The sequence below is a fragment of the Neodiprion virginianus genome, chromosome 3 (genome assembly GCF_021901495.1).
Source record: "Neodiprion virginianus isolate iyNeoVirg1 chromosome 3, iyNeoVirg1.1, whole genome shotgun sequence".
Classification (NCBI taxonomy): Eukaryota; Metazoa; Arthropoda; class Insecta; order Hymenoptera; family Diprionidae; genus Neodiprion; species Neodiprion virginianus.
In genome coordinates this window covers 4,511,773-4,536,000 of record NC_060879.1, presented here as the reverse complement: position 1 = coordinate 4,536,000, position 24,228 = coordinate 4,511,773, and the positions used below count along the sequence as shown (strand labels likewise).

General features: G+C 36.5%; 3 protein-coding genes across 4 annotated transcripts in view; 1 reads left to right on the top strand and 2 right to left on the bottom strand.

Annotated features, from left to right (window-relative positions):
* The window catches only part of LOC124300658 (26S proteasome non-ATPase regulatory subunit 1), a 66,209-nt gene extending 59,710 nt beyond the window's left edge, over window positions 1–6,499 (top strand). The window contains exons 11-14 of the mRNA XM_046754957.1: window positions 1,747–2,081; window positions 4,437–4,789; window positions 5,217–5,622; window positions 6,387–6,499. Of these exons, the coding sequence (XP_046610913.1) occupies window positions 1,747–2,081; window positions 4,437–4,789; window positions 5,217–5,622; window positions 6,387–6,457 (1,165 nt within the window). The 3' untranslated portion in view covers window positions 6,458–6,499. The remainder of the gene's footprint in view (window positions 1–1,746; window positions 2,082–4,436; window positions 4,790–5,216; window positions 5,623–6,386) is intronic.
* The window catches only part of LOC124300659 (5-hydroxytryptamine receptor 2A), a 78,620-nt gene that overhangs the window by 13,302 nt on the left and 41,090 nt on the right, over window positions 1–24,228 (bottom strand). The window contains exons 3-4 of one of the 2 annotated variants that reach the window (XM_046754958.1): window positions 10,865–11,097; window positions 882–1,098 (exon numbers count right to left, since the gene is read on the bottom strand). In XM_046754958.1, coding sequence (XP_046610914.1) covers window positions 882–1,098; window positions 10,865–11,097 — 450 coding nt within the window. The remainder of the gene's footprint in view (window positions 1–881; window positions 1,099–10,864; window positions 11,098–24,228) is intronic. The other variant, XM_046754959.1, reaches the window with a different exon arrangement.
* On the bottom strand, window positions 19,701–20,888 carry LOC124300669 (uncharacterized). Its single transcript, XM_046754975.1, has 3 exons — window positions 20,552–20,888; window positions 20,316–20,443; window positions 19,701–20,203 (listed from the first exon to the last, which is right to left on the bottom strand). Exons 1-3 carry the CDS (start codon window positions 20,613–20,615, stop codon window positions 20,066–20,068), a joined length of 330 nt encoding a protein of 109 aa, XP_046610931.1. The 5' UTR covers window positions 20,616–20,888; the 3' UTR covers window positions 19,701–20,065.

Below are 24,228 nucleotides of genomic sequence, written 5' to 3'. Positions count from 1 at the left end.
AAAAAAAATTTAAAAAAAAAAAAATTATGTAAACAATCGCGTTTCAAAAACGTGGCTGCAAACTGAGTTTGGTCGAATTGAATTTAACTTCGCAATATTTGTAGAAGCGAAAGCGGGAGTTAATTTTTAAAGATTAAAATCTGATCGACTGCCAATATGAAATTCATAATGTATTTGGTTGGAATTTTTATTTTCGAACTATTCAAAAACGTTACGAGTATCGTTTAACGAACATTTTGTCTCGTGTACGAGTTACGTGGTGTTTAAAAATTGCTCACCTGCGATCGGATTGAATCTGTGTATCAAATTTACAACTTCTGCTTTAGGTCATCCATTATGTTGACTAATTTGACAGTAATTATGAAACGCGGATGGACAAAACAACGTAGTTTTTTTTTTTATTTAACTTACGTATGAGGTCACACATATTAATTATAGATGAATGATCTGTTTCGGTGAAAAAAGAAACACCTCGATTCATTCGCTATAGAACGTCGTACTTTTCGAGCTTTATACAAGACGTAATATTGATGAAAAAAAAAAATAAAAAATAAAAAATAAAGGAAAAAGCTTGACGCATTATAACTCGCGATCTATAAATTATTATTTTCTATTTTTACGTTTAATTCAATTTTTTATAATCCAAAACTCGCGGGTCGCATTGAATTTCAAGAACATGAAATTTTTTTGAAATCCGGGCATACTTGAATGTAAAAAACAAAAAAGCCTGACAATATTTAAATATCCGAATAAATTTCCATCCCTGATCGGTTCCAACCTGCGTTATAAATTGTCAGTATAATCAGCGTCAGGATCGGCCCGAGATTAACATAATCGCCTTTGTAATTATCGTCAGGTTAGTGTACAGATAATACACTGACCTCCTACAGGCGTGCCCTGGGGCCCACCCAACCACCCTGAAGACCAACCTGCTCCTCCGCCAATATTTTGACGCTGTTCCGCGAGGAGACGAACCGTCAATGCGTAGGTCAGGAGCATCACTCCCAACGGAATGTAGAACGATATTATACTGCCGATCAGCTTGTAGAGCGGATCAGGTATCTGGCAGGCTCCGTTTACCAGCACCGATTTATCGTCCTGAAACAGAAGAACAACGAAATCGTCAGATTTCCATTTTTAACTACCCTCAAATTTAATTTCTTTTTTTTTTTTCCTTCGTTTACCGAGGGTTGAAAAAAAAAAAGAAAACCAAGAAAGAAAAAGAAATCGCGTCTATAATTTTCACCCGACAGATTCAAAGCTGAATCTATTTTGTTACTGTTGGAAATCGAGACATTCGTTCGTTTCATTGAATGATTTCTGATGCCGGTTGTTCGGTAAATTCAAACTAATGTTTATCGTTATAATAACCGTGTTCTCTAATTTATAATGTATATCCACGAAAAATAATCCTATTTCCAATATTTACATGGGAATTGTAGTTATATAATTATTTACACGAATGAAAAAGAATAACGGAATATAAAGTTAACAACATCGTGCAAATAACTGTTGTCGACAAATTAGAAAAATTCGAATAAAAAACAAGGATTCAACGATTTGTGGAAACTTGCGTATTATAGTACTGAGACGTGAGTGTTGAAAAAAAAAAAAAAAAAAAACGCAGAATTACCAAAAAATTTAAAGATTAATCTCTGAAAAGTACTTTCAATTTTGAATATCAGCAAAAAATCTGTTGCGATTGAAATTAACTTGTTTTTTTTCTCTTTCTCGAATATTTTTCAGTACCCCCGAACAATGTCCCAGCGTTGTTTCCCTTCTCGCTGAAAGCTACAACCCCCACGTTAGATACGGGGCTGCAATGGCGTTGGGCATTGCATGCGCGGGAACGGGATTGAAGGAGGCGATCGCTCTGCTGGACCCGATGACAAACGATCCTGTGAACTTCGTCCGTCAAGGAGCGCTGATCGCCTCGGCTATGATCCTGATACAGCAGACCGAAGCCACCTGCCCAAGGGTTAAAGATTTCCGTGCCCTTTACGCAAAGGTCATCGTCGACAAGCACGAGGACGTGATGGCAAAGTTCGGCGCGATTTTGGCCCAAGGAATCATCGACGCCGGTAAGAATATTATTAGATTATCTTGTCCGCGCGGATAAGACGAGGGAAAAGGAAAATGAAAAAAAAAAAAAAAAACGAGGACGCTGGACGAGGAAAAGAGAATATTTTTTTCAAACTCGAAAACGAATTTAGAACTCGGAACTTCGACTTTTTTGAAAACTGAGAGAAACTTTGGTTTACGAAGAGAACCAGATTAAAAAATGAAACTGCAAAATTCATTCTCTTCTTTTTTTTTGCATAAATTCTCTCTTTTTCCATTTCTCTCTCTCTCTCTCTCTCCCTTTCTTTCTTGACGTTTCAAGATTATCTCGTACTTTGGACTTGAAATTTATTATGCCCCGGGCTGCTTCGCCCAGTACTCTTTTTCCCTAAGGATCTCGGTACCGGAAAATGTTAATGAAGCTTTCGCTTGAAGGCGCGAAGAGGTAAAAGAGAGAAAGAGAAAGCGGGCGAAACTTATTATTCAGAACTAATTCACCAATCGAATAAATAGCCGTCTTTTTCAGGAATCATAATTCTTTGCAATTTCTCCTTTTTTTTTTTTCTCTTTTTCTTCTCTCAACGCTTTGTTCGCGGTTTTTTTTTTCACCCTTCTATCTTGCTTCTTACGGTCCTTTTATTTCTCCCTTCTTGTGTTTTCCTTTTTTGTTTCAACGATGAAGAATAAATGAGTATACGTGAAATATGCTTTAAAAATATTCAGAGAATTTCATTTCATCTTGGAGGGAGATTTTTTTTTTTTTATCTTTTCTCCACCTTCTGAACCTTTTTCTCTGTCAGAAACTGTCATAAATGTTGCTATTTTTTTTTTTTTTTTTCAAATTGTGCTATTTTATATTGTTCTACTGTTTTGCATATTTTTTAATTGATATTTCGCTTCAATGATGTAGCAATAATTCTTTCCATCTTGTATTTCTTACACACTGTAAGCCGTGCGCGCAAAATATCTTCCACCACTTTATCGCTCAAAATTCTTTATGAATGTTTTTCGGAATTTAATGATGACGCATTTATTCTAATCGGTTTCAGCCATGTTTCGATTCAGAGATCGAAATCGATGTTCATGTACTCCGCTTACGGTTTTTATCCAATTTTGTGCTCTTTTCCGTAGCACAATATTCATAGAGGCACTGCACGTACAATTATTTCGAAAATTTTCATCCTTTTAAATAAACCCAGAGATCTTTTTCCATTGAACTGGGAATTAAGATAAAGATATGATTCCAAGATTCTTACGACCTACAAAAATTTGAGCAAAAGTTAAAATGTATTTTGAATTTTAGGTACTGCAATTTATAGTCCAGTATAATCTGTTTTCGATTTTTATTTTCTTGAGAGGTGCCAAAAAGTCACCATCATTCAAGATTTCTACGTTATTCCATTTCCGAGTTACACTCTGTCAAACAATGTTGAAAATCTAGCATTTCGTTGCGTATTTCGTAAACCCAATTTACAGAAATACTAGACGTTCTAGAAACATTTTGAAATGAGTTTTGAATTGAGCAGCAAAAAGGTCACTTGACGAGACGTTTTGTTCACGGCGATTCGTTCGCTAAATAAAAAAACTAACATGACGTTCTAGAAATAATCTAAAAACAGATTTTGATTCCGCATTGAGAAATTCACGCGATAAGATCCCGATATTTTCATTTAGAAAGATTTTTGTACAACGTTCTGTATTAACTCTTTACAAAATGTTGAAAAATTATTCTTGCTGGAAAATCAAACGTGCTAGAAATGTTTTGAAAAAAGTTTCCGATTCAACATCGATAAATTCACTTACTTAAAGTGAATCAACCATTCGTCTCAATCTCTCAAAAAAAGAAAATGCCTCAAAAGCTAGCATTTTTCGTTGTTTCAATCTCGATTACCAGAAGAACCAAACATGCTAGAAATATTTTAAAAACAGATTCGGATTCAGCTTAAACGATTTCTCTTGATGCAAATGAACCAACCATTCGTCTCAAGCTCTCAAAAAAAGAAAATGCCTCAAAAGCTAGCATTTTTCGTTATTTCAAACTCGATTTGCAGGAGAACCAGACATGCTAGAAATATATTTAAAACAGATTCGGTTTCAGTATAGACGAATTCTCTTGCTGCAAATGAAACAACCACTCGTCTCAAGCTCTCAAAAAATGGCTTCAAAACTAGCATTGTTCGTTATTTCAAACTCGATGTGTAGGAAAACCAGACGTGCTAGAAGTATTTAAAAAACAGTTTCGGATTCGGCGCCAATGAATTCACTTCCTAAAGCCCGACAGATCAATCCTCTGCGATTATCGCTTCGTATCGATATCCCCAAACTCCGTAAAAGTGTCGAAGAACGTATAAAACGGCAATTTTGTCGCCCTGCAGGCGGACGAAACGTGACGGTATCTCTGCAGTCGAGAACCGGACACACGAACATGCTGGCGGTAGTCGGTGCCCTGGTATTTACCCAATACTGGTACTGGTTCCCTCTGGCCCATTGCCTCGCTTTGGCTTTCACGCCGACCTGCCTGATCGCCCTGAACGCGCAGCTAAAAATGCCAAAGCTCGAAATCCGCTCGAATGCTCGACCGAGTGTTTACGCCTATCCGGCACCGCTCGAGGAAAAGAAACGCGAGGAAAGGGAGAAAGTCACCACCGCTGTTCTCAGCATCGCCGCACGTGCTCGAAGACGCGAATCCGAAAGACGGGCTCGCGATTCTCACGAGAAGATGGAAGTGGTGAGTCTATAAACTCTTCGGAGCGATTCGGTATTCTTCGTTTTCACGCTTCGGCATGGTTGAGGAAAAAATTCGATCGTTTTTAATCGATATTAAACAAATTCAGCAACTCTGGACAGTCGACAAAATTTGATAAATAATTGAATTTTTAACGTTCGTTTTTTTTTTTTTTTATTCGACACTGTTCAAACATATTCACGTGAAGTTTCGCCGACGATTGGCAAAAATTTTGCTTCTGTTGATAAATAAAGGGCAAATTTCGTACGAAACACGGGATAATTTTTTACGAGAATACGCGCACGAAATTTAATTTCGGTTTTTTTTTTATGCTTGTTTTTTTCTTGTTTTTTTTTCTTTTTTTTTTTTTATATCGCTTCTCAATCACGTCCCGTTACGGATTAGAATTTATTTCCCACGCCTTTGCAAGGATCCGTCTCCGTCCGAGACGAAGGAGTCGGTCGAGACGAAGGAGGAGAAAAAGGAGGATAAGAAGAAGGATAAAGAGGACAAGGATAAGGTGGACAAGAAGGCCGCGGGAAGCAGCAAGGACGATGGTGGAGAGAAGAGCGAGAAGGAGAAGGAGAAGGACAAGGAGAAGGAAAAGGAAAAGGAAAAGGAAAAGGAAAAGGAGAAGGAGAAGGAAAAGAAAGAATCCGAACCAAATTTCGAGATACTGCAGAACCCCGCTCGCATCATGCGTCAGCAGTTGAAACTGATTTCTCTCGTTCCCGGAAGCCAGTACGCTCCTGTCAAGGATGTCGGAATTGGTGGAATCGTCATGGTCAAGCACATCAAGCCGGACACCGAAGAGGAACTCGTAGAACCTGTCGCTGGTAAGCCGGAGCGAAACGTTGAAAAAACGTCATTTTTCTTTGAATCTTCACGATGGTTTTGAAGGTATTCAGTTTTTTTTTTTTTTTTTTTTTTCCTCTCTAAATATCAACGCTAGTTTTTTCTCTGTCAAATTTCATTGAAATCCGGACAATCCTCAAGTTTTTCGAAAGGTCGTTTTTTTTTTTTTTTTTTTCCAAAACATGTATCGTTACATCAACGTTACGAACTTCATAAAGTTCCATTTTTTGTTTCAAGGATCATTTTTCTCGGTTTTTTTTTTGTTTCAAAAATCACTCACGGGCCTTCGATCGTACAAATTGAAATGAAACGGTGTTTAAATTGAGAAATAAAATACTTATAGTACGTATTTCTCAGGTGATCTGAGTTTTGTATTTAAAAGAAAGAAAGAAAGAAAACGTTCTTAATTTCAAGCCAATCGTTAATTGTCATGATTTCGTGCACGCTTATTCGATAAAACACATTTCACCGAAACTTGAGTATTTGCATGTACCTAAAGATTGATATTTTTAAAATTTGTTACCTATGTGAGGTATATACTTTGGAGGATTGAAAATCTCGTGCAACGTAAACAAAACAAGAAGAAACTCAGTCCGAGTCTTAAATTGTATTAGATATATTGCAGAATTAGCGAAAACTTGATCTTTGTCAAGTATCTTATCAATTTATTTCCGGTTTTTTTTTTTCTTTTTTTTTTTCCCCCGAAAAATAACAACGGTCAACGTCGTCTCAATTTTTTTCACAGCATTCGGTCCAAAACCAGACGAAGAAAAAGAGGCCGAAGCTCCGGAGCCGTTCGAGTACATCGAAGATTAAAAAAAAAAAAGCGATAAAAGAAGCACGTTTTATCACAAATATGATGAAATTGTAACATGTATTGAATTATGTATAATGACTGTACGGTAGTGAATTTAATCAATGTAACATACGATGACGATAACGATAACAATAATCGTAAATAAGCTTGCGAATTGAAAAATCTTTGAAATATCGCTTACTCGTAAATCGAGTTTATACTAATTTCGAAAAAAAAAAGCGAAAAAGAAAAGGAAAGAGAAACGATGTTACGGTGAATTTGTACAACCTCGTAAGTTATTATTAACTCTTGTTATTCAATGAATGTTAAACGTAACGATAACACTCCGCGATACCGCAAAAATTATACAAACATTTTTGCGATAACAACGGTTAGAAACGATACTCCGTATTTTCATTCGCTTTCCGATTATTGTTCCTCTTCCGCTCGATGTTGTTCACTTCCGGCTTTGTAACCGGTTCCGCCGATTCGATGCCGTACAAATCAGTTTCGCCGTAGACGTCGCCGTGTAAACTTCGGTATAGAAATAAATGTATCCCGTATATTCGTCGTGTGTGAGCATGAAAATTTCGCACCGTTTACATTACAATTCTTACCCATCCTCTCGCACTTCCTTGTACGATGTAATAATAAAGATAACGTTTCCGTATCGTAAAAAGTGTGTCGCGAGTTTATTTTTCCATCTAGAATCTGAGGAATTTTCATTTTTCATTTTATTTTTTATATCCACGTACGAAGATAATTGTTTCTTGAAATCTAGTTGAAAATTGGTGTAAATAAATCATCTGTTTGTAATATGATTTATTTGACGAGTACAAGTGAGTTTAAGAAGAATTCTTGAAATTTAAAAACGTATCGACGAGTTTCCTCGTTCGCCTTTTTGTTTTATTGTTAGTGGAAAAATTGTGGTTAAATTAGCCAACCAAAGTTCGAGAACCGTTTCGGAAGAAGAGAGAAAAAAGGAAAACAGCGAAAGGTAAGAACGATAATTAAAAAAAAAAAAAAAAAAACTAATTGTCTTATTCTTTCCGTAAATAATATACACGCATTTATGTAATTCACATTCATTCATTTATAATAATAACCTGTCATTTCGATTAGTCGTAATCGCAGATTCTTGCCTCTCACGATGCTTTATTTACACAATATCGTTACTACGCACTGTTGTTGTTATTCTCGACCGCGTTCATCGCATCGTTTGCTGACCTATCTCAAATCTCTCGACACGCTGCGAAGTCGACGCTCTCAAAATAAACAACCTTCGTTGCTTATCGTTTACACGGCATATGCGTGTTGATAAATCAGGAACAGAGTCGAAAGAGTTTCTTCCATTTCTTCTATTTCTTGTGTTTTTTTTTTTTTTTTTTCCCGAATCTACGTAACTTTACTCCACGCCGTATTATTATTAATCCCCTTGAAAAAGTTTGAAAAGTTTTGATCTTGTTTTAATTACGCATCGGATTATACTTGTAGATGCTTGTTTTTAATTCCTCTGACAACAAGTAACAAGAAAGAGGCATGAAGTGCTTAACGAAGCGATTTCGAACAGCTTCTGGCGAGGCTTTTTTTTTTGTAATTAAGGTCGAAAGAATTACTGGAAATAATCGAAAAATCAAATTTTTTTTTTTTTTTCTTTTTTTCGTTTTACCAATAACGACGTGTACATTTTTTTTCTAACAAACGGTGTTTCTGTTATTCGGATTCTGAAAGTTTTTCCTTCTATTCTCTTTGTTTGAATTTCAATCGCTTCGTGAAAATTTACTCACGAACAAAGTTAGCTACTAGTGGTAGAAACAAATCGATCCGTCTCAAATTGTGTTTTGCGGTAATTGAGATTTTTTCCTCTTCGATTGGATTTGATTCGATCAACTTCAATCACGGCTCACGAAAAAACCCAGCAACCACTGATAAGTGAAAAAAATGGTCAGACTGAGATAGGATTCAACGAATTCTTGCTTTTTCTGTCTGAAAACTGACAAAAAAAAAATAAAATCAATCGATCGTGACTTTTCGATTGATCCGAAATCAGAGGCTATAAATTTATTTCAGTCGAAGAAACTCCAAATTTTACCCAAACAAATTACTCATCATTACTGCGAAGTTTTAAACAAATTCCGTATAAAGTTGAAAAAATTATCCGTACAGCGGTGAAATAATTTCGTAAAATTTGTAAGAATCCGATCAATTTGGAAGATTGATAATTCTCTGAAAACCAATCGGACAATGTTTTTTTCCAGTCAAATAAGACCGAATGATTTTCTATCGAGTCGAAGAATCGGGTTTTAGAAATATTTTTCTCACTTTAGAGAGAAAAATGTTAACGGGTGATATTTTCCTCGATAATATTAGCCTGTTTCTGGCTCGGAGTGGGTATTATTTTATGTATCAAGGGATGGATGGGGGCGAAAGCTAGCACAGCTGGATCGGAGTGCCAGCCGAGTCCCGAGGGATCCGAGGAGCCAAGAAAGAAGCACGGCGTACGCTGTCTGAGCTGAAGCTTGCAGAAACGTTTCTTGACTTCCTCTGTCGGACTTAATCACATTTTCCCGAGGCAAACGTCAATTCCGATAATTAAAAATCCTCCCAACCTTTGACCTTCCGGAGGTAATTCAAACGTCTTATTGCCGATGCTTCTGCTTTTCCTCTGCTTTTCGTAATATATGTATATATATATACACCAATTGCACTGGATTACGAATTTCTCTTGCACAACGATTTTACTTTTTCGTATTCATTGCTCGATCATTTTCAAACATGGATCCAAATTTTTCTCGGCTTACCGTTGAACAAGATCAAATTAAATTGGTGTAACGTTTTTTTTTTCTTTTTTTTTTCGTTACAAGAAAAAATAAAAAACAGTAATCCGTTTTAAGCGTTACGTTAAACGTTCTCTGATCCCGTTGCAATATTATTCAGGTCGCCATCGGCCGAAAACTATTTTTTTGATTGTTTCGGCTTTTTGCGTTGGTAGTTTTCTTTTTTTTTTTTTATTTTTTCTCTTTTTTTTTTTACACCCTCTCCTTGAACCGCCAATGTGTATACGTGTGTAATGCGCAATGCGTGGTCGACCAGATAATTGGGATACGTTCGGATGAATTGATCGCTGAAATTTTGACTGACGTACGGAGAACTTGAAACGAAACTGAACAATTTTTTTTTTTCACACACAGTCTCTCGGAAACAGCATTTAACGTTTCATTCTACTCTTTTTTTTTCGCGATTTCGCGCCGCGGTTGCAAAAACGTTTTCAATTATTGTAGAAATTTTACGTACATATGCACACGCGTACACGTGAAATGAAACCTGTCATTTTCCGATGCAGGGTATTGTGTGTGTGCTTTTTATTTTTTTATTTTTATTTTTTTATTTTTGATTCGTTCCTCTTTTCGTCTCTTTTCCTTGAATTTTTTTCAGATTATTTTATTCAACTGCTCAATTGTCTGTAAATATTGGTAGCGATTTTGAAAAGGATCTTTTTAAAAAGTTCTCCAAAAAATTCTCAAAACTGTATTTTCTATTCCAAACTTTTCATTTTTTTCCATTCTTTGTCAGCACTGACTATGTTTTTTTCTTTGTTAGAGTAATATAACATTGTTTGAACGGTCTAAAAATTCTCGAAAAATTCTGTAAAAAAATAGTATTTTTCACTTGGAACATTTGTAGACCAATTGAATGATAGAGCGATTTATGTCTATTTTTTCGGCAGGTTTAATTTTTTCAATCAATTTCATAATGCAAGCGGTCTAGAAATGTTCGAAGTGAAAAACGGAAGTTTTGAGAATATTTGGGGAATTTCCAGATCGTTTAAACAATGTTAAAGTTGGTAAAAAAAAGTAAAAGTACTAAAAAAAAAAAAAAAAAATAATCGGCCCGTTACGGGCGCAGCCTTGAAATTTTTAAAATCGAAAATAAAGCTTTTGAGAATATAAGAAAAAAGGGCCTTTTCACAACCACTTCCAATATTTATAAATAACTGAGTAGTTGGAGAAGAAAATCTAAAAAAAATTCAGAGTTGGGACAATGGCTGGAAAATTTTTTTTTAACAAATTCAAATATTGTAAAAGTCGGACGTTGGTTTGGTTTCGCATGAAATTCCGCATATCTAAAAAGATGTTGAAATTAATTTCACGAGAAATTGCATAAAACAAAGTAAAAAAACGAAAAAAAAAAAAAAACATTATAAAACGTAAAGTTTGAGACGCTGATTAGGAAACGCAAATTGCTCACGAATCTTTTTTCGTTTTCGGTTATCGAAAGAGAGAGAGAGAGAGAAAAAAAATCGTCACTTCCAGCTCTGTCCGCATCAAATAAATAGATTTAAAAACACCTGAGATTTGCTCTGCGTTTCTGTTTCATTTTTATTTATCTTGAAACTGCGTTTATCGATTACTATCGTTTAAACTCACCTTCGAATACATGAGGCTTAGAGGAAGGCTCATAGCGATGCTGAGCAGCCATACGAATATTATTTTGAGGGTGACTCGTCGGCGCGTTTTGTTGCGTCCGAATTTCATCGGGTAACGGAGGCTCAGGTATCTGTCAACCGATATTGTGCAGAGGTGCATTATGCTCGCTGTGCAGAAAAGCACGTCGAGGCACATCCAGGCCAGACAGTAGACAGCCGGCAGTGGGAAATAACCTGAAAATTGATATTTGACCATTGTTAGACTTTTTTATTTCTTTTTTCTTTTTTTTTTTTTTTAATTTTTCACACCTATACTCATAATAAATTCGCATCGGATATATGAAATTTTAAATCAATTATCGCCGTGTTGCGTCGTTTTTTTTTTTTTCTGTCGCCTGCATTTTCTTTTTATTTTGCAACCGGTACAGCAATTTTTTGAGCCTCTTTTTTTTTTTTATTCTTTTACTAATTCAATCATCTTTAAACGTAGCTTGACAATCCCTTTTTAGCCGTATACGATGGTGGATAAAGTTAATCGAAAATTATTCGAAATTCGATAAAAGTTTTACGCAAGCATTTGTGTATGAGGAAAAAAAGAAAACTGTGCCTTAAAAATTTCCGTTAGTCAACGACGATGCGTTGTAATCTTATTTTAGGGTAAACTTAATTTTTCTTCAATTATACATTTTCCCTACAAATATATAAATCTCATCATTTGAGAATTTGATAAAAAATTTTACAATGTCAGTATCACAAATTAAACAGGTATAATAAGAATGAATAAATTTACCGCACGTAATTTATTATAATAAAACTTTTTTTTTTTTTTTTTTCCGATTCTGAATTACTTTCAATTTTTGTTTTTCCCTTTCGGTTCGAACGAATGAAAGAGACAAACTGGCGAAAAAATAAATACTTGGCGATTATACTTTTCGTAGGGTTAAAAAAAATATGAAAATATCGTTGAAAATTTAGACAGTTTTTGAACGACTTTTCTCGCCTATCAGACCTTTTTCTATCCTGCGTGTCGCGAGTGTAAGTTGGGTGATTCTGAATCGTAAATACCAGGTCAAATTTAAATTCAAATAGATAGAGGGGTTGAAAAAAAAAAAAAAAAAAATACAAGAAACAAAAAGGCCCAGAGAAGAAACAAAAAGAAAAATCGAGGGAAAAAAAAGCTTTTAAAATGTAAATCGGGTCGAACATCAATCCGAGTTGCGGATACGTGAGAGCTTTGTTGCACATTGTCTCCTTGGGCGTACGTTTCACACCCGAGTGTCGATACGAGAGACTATACGTGCCTAATTTATGCGAGACAACAACGTATCCGCCTTTCATCATCCTCGCAATTTCTCCTTGTCTATATTTTGAGGGTATTTTTGCGAATATGAGTGGAAGGAAAAAAGGTGAAACAAAAATGGTGGATGAAAAAAAAAAAAAAATTGGGCTCGGAGAGAAGGGAAAGAGGACGTTAATCCCTCGCGGAAAGGCGTTACAAAAAAGAAGCCAAACCTTGGTGAGAAAAAAAGAAACGTACGGCTCTAACCTGAAATTAAAATGCCTCACTTTCGACCCTCGTGATGTTTATCTTTAGCTCACCTTCAGCTCTCATTTTTTACCTCATAACTTAACAGCCCTTCATATTTTTTTTTTTTTTTTTTTTCTTTTTTTCCTTCTTGACCTCGTCCTCAGTTGTGGTTATTTTTCAACACCTCGTACAGCGACGCTTTTAAACCCTCTGCAACGTAATCGCGTCTACCTGACGTACGCGTAATAAATTATACACTGAGAAAAAATTTCATTTGTTACAGTAAGTAGAAAAATTCAGTAAAACAGGTATCGTTGAGCTTTTTATCCGACAATTTTTGTGAAAGTCAAAACTTGAAACACCTTTTCGGAATTCCGCGTGATGTGCGCGTGTATCTAAGAAGCCCGACACATTAAATGTTGAAAGTTTACGTGACTCGGGGTTAAAAGGGTGAACCTTGTCTCGTCCGCTTACGCTCTTGGAGTTGAAGATGTTTTAGAGCGTACAGTCAGCCGAAAAAGCGTTGAAACGAAACAGAATAACGAAGAGAAATAATTGTTGATAAAATTATGAACCGGGATTCGAGTCGAGCGAGTTGAATCGCATCGAAAATAGATTTATTCGATACCGAATTGCTTGGATTCTTCCTTTGCATGGAAACTTGAGCGACAAAATTTTGGTCAATCACAGAGATAATGGATCCAAAAAAGAGAAAATCTTTTCCACAATTTGAGAAATTTCGAAGCTTTTTCAACGGAATGTACCTGTACCTACACTGATTACGTGATGCTTAAAAGTTTTTGGATGGAGGTGGTCTAACTTTGATCGGTGTTTCAAATTAACCCTTTTAGTCATAGTGATAAGTATTCTTACCATCTATTTTATATCGACTTTTCGTATACTTTGAGAACTTTTCGACATAATTCTTTGCGGTTTCTTTTCTATTTCTGATATTACAATAATAGGTTTTCAATACTCGAGGTTAATTGTTGCGATATAATGTAAATTATTATTGTTAGAAACAAATCGACTTAACATCTCTCTACACGTACACATGTTTTACTCAAATCACAAGTTCTCAGGATCGCTGATTACGAAAATTTGAAATTCGATGAAATCCGGAAAAAAAAAAAAAAAAACTGTTCACGGGTTTTGGGGGTCGCTGATTACGCAAGTGAAATCAGATTTTGAAAATTCAGTATAGCGAATCCAATTAGCGTCCCTGAAAACCTCCGCACGAGAGTTTTTTTGATCGTATTTGAATAAATTTGAAATTTTCGTCAAGCCATATTGGATCCAAAATCTTGAATTTTTGAAATCTGATTTCAGACTCATAATCAGCGACTCCTTGTTATGATAATTGACTCGGCTCAATAATGTGTGACTCAATGGGTTAAAAGAGAAAGTGCTCGTGACGGCAAGTTCAAGGATTGCTCGTGGAAAGCGGCGGAATCTACTTAATCACCTTTTTCTTAGAATTTAAATTACCACGTTCCCAAGGCACGCTCCTTAACAACTTCGAACCTTTTTTTTTTTTTTTTTTCCACGGAACCGCGAATAAGGCATGATTTCACCACGGAATTACAGGCTCGAAAATTCTGCGCTCATACAGCAAAGAAAACGAGATTCGTTTTCTTTTCATTCTCCTCTCTTATTCCTAAACTCTTCGCTTTTCCGTTGTCGGACCTTTTTTTTTTCTTTTTTTGTCTTTCTCTCTCACTCACTCGTCAATTCTCTCGAATCCCGAAATACGAAGTGCTTTTACGAAAATTTATTCACAATAACCAATCTACAAGCTATTCTCGATACAAATTCTTCTTTCGCAATTTACAGATTTTTTCGAAACAAAAAACGAAAAAACTGCCACCAATTTGATACGACTCGACCATTTTCTACGATTAATTTAAACGCATAATCGTTCAATTTTTAACGCACGTATAGAGAATCGTGTAGCAAAATTTTTTTTTTTTACAACATTACCGACAGATTTTCTACAACTAAATGTATTGATTGAAATTTACGCATCTCGTACGTTTCGTTATTTTTTTTTTTTTTTTGTTTTTTTTCTTCTTTTTTCTATATTCTTCAACTTCAGTAATTGACGAACACAAATTTTGCAGCGATCGTTTTTTTTTTTTTTGACATGTAAACAACCGTTTGTTCAATAATTCTCGCGATATGTAATTCAGGGTTTAACTTGCGGTCTGCGAAACCGCGCGATAACCAATCTCTGGGAAAGCCGCAAACGGAAACAAAGCGTGAACTTAATATCCGGCTCACATGTGCTTGGCTACAATTCAAAGCCCTCGTTCTCCGCATACCTCGAACTCGGAACCCTCGATAATACGGGTGGCTAATCTACCGATTGTGGCGCGAAAATACAATTTAAACATAGATACGGCGACCGCACGAACTTGGCGATATCGAGTTTTGTTGACAGCGATTTTTTCGATAACGATTTGAAATTCGTATTGGTGAAAATATGATTTAGAGAAACTTCGAATCGCTCAAACAAGATTTGCTCACTTTGATTCATGTGGATTCTTCTCAGTGCAAGATTATTTATCTCATCAGTTGAGAACTTCTTTTTACTCGCTATTTTCCAATCGCCAGAATTAAAAATGAATTGTTGAATTGTAAATCGTGAAATGAAAATTTTGAAAGCTCTTCGAAACTTTGTCAGTTTTCTGAAAATATTGGGATTCTGAAACTTTGAACAACAGGAGACACGTTTCTTGCAAATTTTCAAGCGGTAAAGTTGAGTTAAAAATATCTCCGGTTCTAAATTTATTTTTCCGCTGCCTGGTAAATAAGGGGCAAAAGGTGAACGTGAATGATTGTTACGTCGGATGTCCATTAGGGCTGGTGGAATTAGGTAACGCGGTAATTAGCGGCTAATACGAGGGTTGAAGTTACGCCTAATATGTAAGGTATTATACACGATCATGAATATAAACGAGTGAAAATAGCATTGATAAAATACGAAAAAGCCCGCAAAACTCGAGCTGCAAAGAGAGAAAAAGAAAAAGAAAAAAAAAGAACGGGGCTAATTTCAAAGCGGAAAATTTCTCGTATATTCCACGGAGTTAAAGCCGGAATGATAATACGTAGGATGAATGAATATAAAAGAAACGGATGAACGCTCGTCTCGCCGATCGAAGAGAACGGTAATTGAGGTACGTTTATCCAGCATGTTCCATTCGGAATGAAAAATCCTTTCACCTCAATATTCCGCTAGGACGAGTCTTTTCAATCAGGAATCGTGTAATTATTGAAATAATTCATGTCCATTTTTTTTCTTCACAGTCCGAGGTACAATAATCGTGAGTTGAGATTTTTTTTAAATCGGTTTTATCCTCGAATCCGAATATAAGTTCTCCTGGTCTTTTTTCGAAAGTAAAAAGTGATCGTCGTTTGTATTAAATCAAATTTTACGAAGGCTGGTATTCGGTCAGTTTTCTCACCGTTGGTCACTTTTTGTAACTTCAAAAAATGGTCACTCGAGTCACTTTTTCGGTCACAATTTAGTTACGTGCGTTAAAAATTTGGCTGGACAATTTCTTCTGCACGTGAATATCCACCAGACAAGATTTTTTTTTTTTATCAAGTATCGTAACATTTTTAGCGAACAAATCAACTTCAGGTTGATTTTGAAAAATCAATTGCGATCACACTGTTCTGTAACGAAAAGTTCCGATCGAAAGGACATTAGGTTTATAAATCATAGTTATTGTTCACTTTTCGTTCATTTGATAATATCGCGTACAGTGATAGATTTTTTTTAACGCGGAAAAAGACGCGAAAAACAAGGAAAACCCGTATACCACGATATAATTGAAAATAGGATTATTTCCGACGAGATTTTTCACTTTTGAGTCACTTTGGAGTCACTTTCATTAAGTCTTAAAGTCAATATTGTCACTTCTCTGAGACGACTTGACGGCCACCAGCCCTGAATTATTAATTTCCATCTCGTCAAAAACATTCATCAATTTTTTCAAAACCTTTATCACAAATTGAAAAAAAAAGCATTCCTAGATCAATTCTAACCGTGTACATTAAACGTATATAAAAAAAATGTCGTGTTTTTGTAACTCCAAATGTTCTTTGTAACACAATATTTTGTAGAAATTGAATTTTATCGTATCAAAGGAAAAAGAGAAACAAACGAACAGCAACGATAACTTGTTTAGTTATAAAGGCGTAATAATAAGATTTGAGATTTACTTTTTAAGCGCCCGCAGCTGAGTCGTAGCGGTTTTAAGATAGAAAAAATTACTCGAGTTTCTTTTCGTAATTTCCCGAGCCGCACAGACAGCAACTTTTAATAACCGCCTTCTCTGCACTCGATGCGGTCTGTGCTCGTTTCCCCTTTGTGTGTTCCTGCAGGCTTTAAAGCGCTAATTAGAATGCTCACCGTAAAGAAGGGGGAGCGAAAGCTTGGCTTAAAATGTCGAGGCGTAACCGTAACACCCCGTATGAATTATACACGTAAATCGCGTAGGTATGCCGTTGGTATTTAAGTCATCCGACCCTTAGGAATACCGTCGGATGTGATCTAATCTCTCTTGACACGAATCCGACATTGATTGCATGTGTGGTAAAAATTAATCAGGCCAAGCGAACTTCGAGTAACACGAGGAATGTTTTTTCATTCCTATTTACTATCGTAATTTCGGTGACATGTAACGCTGAAGATTTTTTGAACGGCTTTGGGTGGAGGAAAATGTGTAGAAAATTCAGAAAGTAAAAATGAAAAAGCGAAAATCTGATTAGTAGTAAGTTCGAAATGTGGAAAGGACAAAGTCTAGAAAGCCAAAGTATAGAATTGTAAGAATTCTGATCAAAGTCTAGAAAGCAAGAATATAGAATCGTTATGACGAGACTTCGATTTTTCTGCATTTTGAAATACTATCAAATACATTTTCGTATCTGACTAAGAAACGAATATATTTCTTATCCATGCTGACGATTTTATATTCTGACTTTCCAGACTTTTCCAAGGAAACGTCAAACATATTCCTCACTTATCTCGACGATTCTACATTCCGACATTCTAGGCTCTGCCTTTTTCACAATCAGGCTTTCTTATACTTCACCTTTCTACAATTTAAAAACTCTACGAATCAGGTATAGAAATATTTAATCATCCAGACCGCGATTCCCGTTCATCCTTAAATCCGTGAATGTTACTCGAAGCGACGAATCGAGGTGCATGAATTTCGTCACCGAATGGTCAAGCCCCAAGGCAAAGAGCAGCTGTTTGTAAATTGGCTTTGGCTTTCCTCTTGAAGCAATAATTTCTCACTGTTTCAGATTTAGGTGAAATTGGCGGGGATAGACTTTGATGTATACTGTCATTAATATCGAGCCGAAACTCCGGCAGACTTTCCGTCAGTCCTCCGAAAGCTCGTAGCCAAATTTTACCCACACGTGCTTTTCTTATTAAGCATATTCGATAATTATTGGTTCCTCAATTCCTCGACTATAATTCGAAGACGTAGATTTTCGGATACGAAAATTGTTTAAACTATTGTGGACCGCAAGTTTGTTGGTTGCTCCTCAAAATTACGATATAGTTTTTTTTTTTTTTTATCCAAAATCATTTTATCCTACATTCTAGGGTGTTTTCGCTTACGATGGCTCGGCCAACTAATTATGCTTTGAGAAAAAGAAAAAGAAAAAAACTTATACCGTATACATGTATATATTTTTGGCAAGAGAAATGTTTTATGCGACGACGAGATGTGTTTTTTCTTCTTCTTCTTCATCTTTTGATTTTGCTATATACTTCCGCTACTTTTACAACCCCCGAGCTTTTCCTCGCGCAAACTCTCGAGGCCCTGCGTTTTGACTTCCCGGCATAGTTTATATCGTTACTTTCAATTACGATTTGCATAATTCCAAGTCCCGAGGGAAACCGGCAGAGGGTTGTCTTTCTATATCAGCCTCGAAGCCACTTTTTCACCACTCTTCAAACTCGATTATACCTACCAAGCAATTAGAAATAATTTCAATCCATTTTCCGCCTCCTTTAAACTCGCGAATAATAAACAATAATTATCACCCCCTCGGCGACGATTTTCCAAACTCCGCGATTTACTTTATAAAAAAAAAAAAAAAAAAAAAATCACAATTTCTTATTCGAAATGTTTTTCAATAGAGTTGATTGCGATGAAAAAAAAAGCTCAACCGGAGGACGAAATTCGACCAAATTTAAAAGAACAAAAAAAAAAAAAAAAGTACCAAGTCAAAGATTCAAACTTCATTCAAGATTGCGTACATATATATTCCAACCGGAAATGGCGCGCATCTCTGGGACCGACTCGAGTGAGTTTTCATCGAGATTGACAATCGTTCACGACTCTTACCAAGGCTTTTGTGGTGTTGTTGGCGCTTCCAGAGATCTACCGAATGGCGGTTTCTTCCGGCGTTGACGAGGGTCTTTGGGTCAAAAGTGACCAACCTTAACGAGTCTTCGGGACTCGTCGTTCCTCTCTAGTTAAAAAGACTTCACGACTTCAAATTTAATGCTTCCAAAGTACTCTCGCTCTGCGGATATCCTCCCCGCCGCACCCCCCGCTTTGTGCGAAACGGTTTCTCACACTCGATTTATCGATCACTCACTTGATCTCCTTCGCTTTTGTCGACCAGTTCCGTAACCTTAAATTACGACAAAGTGCCACGATTAGAACTATGAGAATTGGTCCTATTCCAACCTCTGTTTTTTAGCATCAATCCTGTCATGGTCATCCGATTGGAAGTCATTGAGAACTATTGATTAAATCAAGACGATCATTGAAAGCAAAGAATTTGCAATTATTCTGAATTCTATCTATTCTGTGCGACGATTTTTTTACCATGTCACGTTGGATCAAAGTTTTCGGATACTACCCTGTTTCGATTTTTTGGATAACTCGAAGAGATGAAATCTCGTGGTTCAAAAAGGCATCTTCCGGATACGTAAAGATATCTTTACGATGTACGAAAAAAATCTGTCATAATACATTTTTCAATCGTATGTTTGCCGACTTTTTGTTTTGGTATCGTTTTCATTGTTTTTAACGTAGTTTTGTCTACTTGTGAAAACCGCAGTAACAATATTTTGCATATAATATCGCACAAGTTCATCTGCATTCGTAACCTGCAGTTATCGTTTGTTCAGATAAAAATTTTACACAAACCATAGACAATTTATGTTCGGTCTTCTTTATATTATGAAATATACTGTGACATTTATGTTACCGTAAGTTGTTACGCATAATAATTGCAGCTGGCGAATTTGGGTTGGTTGGAATAATGAAAAATCTTTTACATCACCAAAGAAAACATTATTTCCGTAAATTGCGTCGGGTAATCTTTATTTTGCAATTCCTCTTATCGAGACTTTTTGATCGTAAACGAACCCGTTGAATTTATGGTTGTTGTATGTTTTGTTTTTTTGTTTTCTTTATTTTTTTGTTCTATTTGTGTTTAATTTTTATTTGACAAGTTTCATCGATCCGTTGTAAGATGAGAAATTTTCTACAAATGTCGGTGAGACGGAAATTCAATTACATATGTATACAAAAAAACGTTCACACATTGCGTATTCGTACAATCGATATCGTATTCCAACAATGCTTCCGATGATTTACCGCACTTATTTTTTTCTTTTTTTCCAATCGTGAGAAATTATTCAAGCGAAGTAACTTCAACGCCAATCGTTGTCGCGTCGTCAGGTGTTTCGGTTGTCGAATACCCGCCGTTTCTCAGTTCATTCTCTCTGCGTGCCAATTTCTCTTGTATCCGTCGATAACACTTCATGATTTCCTGCGGAATTTCGATTGGTTATAAAAAAAAAAAAAAAAAAAAAAAAAAAATTAATTTAAAATTTTGTATGAAAAAAAAAAAAATTGAATTTCGACCGTCGAGATTTTCTTACCGCTTCCAAAACCGGGTCTGCGACGAAGTCGTAAACCTTCGGACAGCTGTCCGAGACTCCGTCGTCGGTCCACGATGATCTCTTTTCGCGAATCGGTGAGACGTTCGAATCGTCGAGTTTAAAATCCGTTATCGAGTCATCTCGAACGAAGTCCGCGATTACTTCGGGAACGCCGACGTCCAGCTCTTCGAAGCTTGCAAACGCGCGATCGGAAGCTTGCGGAACTTGGTTGCGGGCCGGAAATCCGCAGGCAATGCTTGCCAATAAGCCGGTTATTATCAATCCCGATTTCCACAGCATGGTGGCTTCTAGATTTTTACACAGTCGGATCGATACTGACTCTCCGTTCCAGTCGGTCTTCTAATTATACCGACGCCGCGACGCCTCTTTCATCTTTCGTCAAAGTTCATCGAAATTCGCAGAATAAAAATAAAACGAACGGTGTACGTGCGAAAATCGCGATTCGTCGCGTGAAGATAATCGAGGTGAACCTTTGGCCTTTGCGCCGTGATATTAATTTCGATTGACGTCGTGTTGATCATGTTTTTAGCCACGCAATCCGAGATGTTCACAGAGTACAGTGGAAAAAAATCATGCTATACGTTGCGATCTGTAGAATGATTTAATATTTTTATAAAGAATTTCCTACGTCTATGAATAGGTGTAAAAAAATATTGTTGTCAAGAAAATTTGTTATTTTACAAAATAGGGAAAAATATTGTATGTCCTTGACGAGTGTGAAATTTTCGGGTTGAAAATAATTTTTCACGGCTATTGGTAAACGTAAAAATAATTTCTAATAACAACATGTCACATTTTTCTGACGAACAAATTTTAGTGGATATTGCTAATCGTGTTTATATTTTTGTCAGTTTTAATTTGTCGAACTGGTGCTTTGTTGTTCCCAATAATCGGCGAGTCACATGAAATGTAACAAAAGTCTTGCAGCAAAATTTTGCTTCGTTGAAATTACCGATCGTGTTAAAATTCACCGAAAGCCAGCTGTGAGGTTTCAAGAAATCTGGTTCGAGTGAATTATTTATAATCGAATGAAACACTCATCAAGTATCAATCAAGTTTTGCGCGGGAAATTTTTCGAGTGCATTAATTAGTCGCAATATATATTTTCATGTTATTTCAAACTTTATACTAGACAAAGAATACAGCAAATGTAATATTATAATATTATCCGGATTCAGCGGTAAATTCTTAATCGAATTGTGACATTTAATTAGGTTGATAATATCAATCGAATGAAAATTGGTAAAATTTTTCCTTCATTTATTACTAACAGTATTTTTATTGAAAATACAATGGATATCTCGTGATAACGTTTGTATCTTGAACCGCATATATTTGTGAACGTCGAAAAAAACGTTGATATTTATATCGCATCGGACGTGATTCGTCATTCTTCCATAGGTCATCTCCTTACTTTTGACCAAAGCTGATTAGAAAATGCAAGAAAATAAATTCACGGATCATTGCCAGTTTTACGTTAATTACGCAAGATCATTTGAGTTTGACGTATTATTTTATTCCACATGTCGGTAGCTTAGGAAAAAATGATTCGGTCTTTTGTCTTCTTTGTTCGTCTCTTCAAGCGAATTCGAAATTAACGTATCTCCAAAAAATGGGAGATTCAATTGCAATTTCAATACGTTCGCTTGTAAGTAGAATGAAAAAAATATTTCGTACATTTAAAATTTCTTTTATTACCCTAGTGCGTGATAATGCTAAGAATACGAATCGGATATGCGTGTAGTATTGCTGATCAGTTGCTGATTTAACGAAAAATGCGAATTGCATGCCTCTGTTAGTAAATCTCCAACTCTTACTTGGTCTTTGGATTTTGATGAGTGTTGCTTTTATAGCACAACCTGAAGAAAATTACTAACATTACCAAATCGATGTCTTTCGAAGTGTCGAATTTTTTCGAGAAACTGATCGATGGCTCGTCGTTTCTGACCTCACACAATGTATTTGAAAAACAACACGCGTATCATGCGAATCGGCGCTGGTTCACGTAAAGGCTTTCCCTGCGAGAGAAAGCGAACATATTTCAGAATCAGCTTCGAGTCCGCAGAATTGACGTTACGAATAGGGATATTCGATAGAAATTTATTTGACCATGAACAAATGACAAGTTTTTCGAATGTTGCATCAATTTGTTCAAAATCACGGCGCGATACTATTTCTAAGTAAAATGAGCGAACAATTACCAACCCGAAAGACTCTCCAAAGATGTGTTACAGGGTGTCTCACTTTTCAAACTCAACAATACGCGGCATTTGATTCACAAATCGAGACAATCTGGACTTGTTGGCAGAATTTTTTATTATTTTTTTTTTTGCAATCTCGTTATTAAACAACGTCTGAAATTTCTTACGATGAATTACTTCGGATCTGTCCTTTCGTCCTGGACTGGAACGGACTCCCCGGAACTCTTGGGGCGTTCAAATCCGTCGCTTGACACTTCCAGACGTTGACTATCGGCATCCGGCGACTTCTCGAAGGCATCCTTCCACAGATTTTAACCTCCCGACGCATGCCGACGAACCGCAAAATTTCCCTCCTTGACGGGGAATGATCGTCTTCGGGTTCCTGGGAAGGTCGAGGCGATCCGCAGGCGGCACACCCACCAGCAGGACGAGGATCAGAACGACTTTGCACATGCTTAGGTTCGTTAGTTTCGACCGACGATCAAGCTCTGCCGTGGTTTTCGGTTACGGCGGTCCTAATTATTGCCGCAGTTCTCCGAGAGTGGCGAAAGTCGGCGTTGGAGAGGGAAATGTGTACAGCGATATGTGAGGTCAAAGGTCAATATCAAACCTAGATAACCAACGATTATCGCGGATAAACATTCGAAAGTATACCTGATTTACCGAACGAGAACGACACGTTTGTGTGAGAACTGACAGTGACTTCTTGGACCGTCGGTTACTCCCTGAAAGTTCAACAGTCTCTTTATCGGAGTGGCCGCGGTCCGTTCCCGGAATTTCCCGACGCGAGTTTTCCTCGTCAAGTCTTGTGTTTAATATTTACCTTAACAGTAGCGAGAAATGCATTGTACGAGGAAATGTCGTCAGCGTCGTCTTTGACCCAACGAATGTAACTTCGGCGAATCGTCGATTGACATTTGACTTCGTATCAATACTATTTATACTATAGAAATTGTACGAGAAGATTTTCAAAATCAACATCAACAATCACATCGCAAAAAAAGATCTAAAAACATTCGGATTTTGGTAGAAATTCTTGGACGTAAGTTTTTTTTTTTGTCACCGATAACGGATCCGAGGTCAGAATTCCAAAATTTGTAACGGTTGATCGATTACAGTGGTTGCGAAATAAACAAAAATCACGAAACTGAATTTTTATTTCGAACTTCGAATCGGATATTAATATTTTTTTTTAACGGGAAATTCGAGACGGCTAGCCTAAAGCCGATTTTTCTTTTACGGTGCAGTTATTCTCAACTCTCCCTGCATATCTCACCACAAAACGTATCGGATCGGCTTTTCAGTCAGGATATTTCGATTCGATATCGGAATCACAGTCGGACCTTTTCCAACTCATCGTCGATGATATTCTAGAGGTTCGAAAATGTACGGATTCGTTGAAATTAGAAAAGGTGATTTTCAAACGCAACCGATACTTTGCTCTCATGTCGCGAAAGGCGATGAGAAGTAAAAATACAGTACGAGTAACCGTAATGAAAAAGTGAAAAGCTCCGGGTACTAGATTTTTTTTATTACGGTTACGTAACTCAATTCTATTCTTTCATCAATTTATTCAAAATCACGGCTCGATACGATTCCTAAGTAAAATGAGCGAACAATTACCAACCCGAAAGACTCTCCAAAGATGTGTTACAGGGTGTCTCGCTGTCAGGGAAATCAAGAGAACCAAG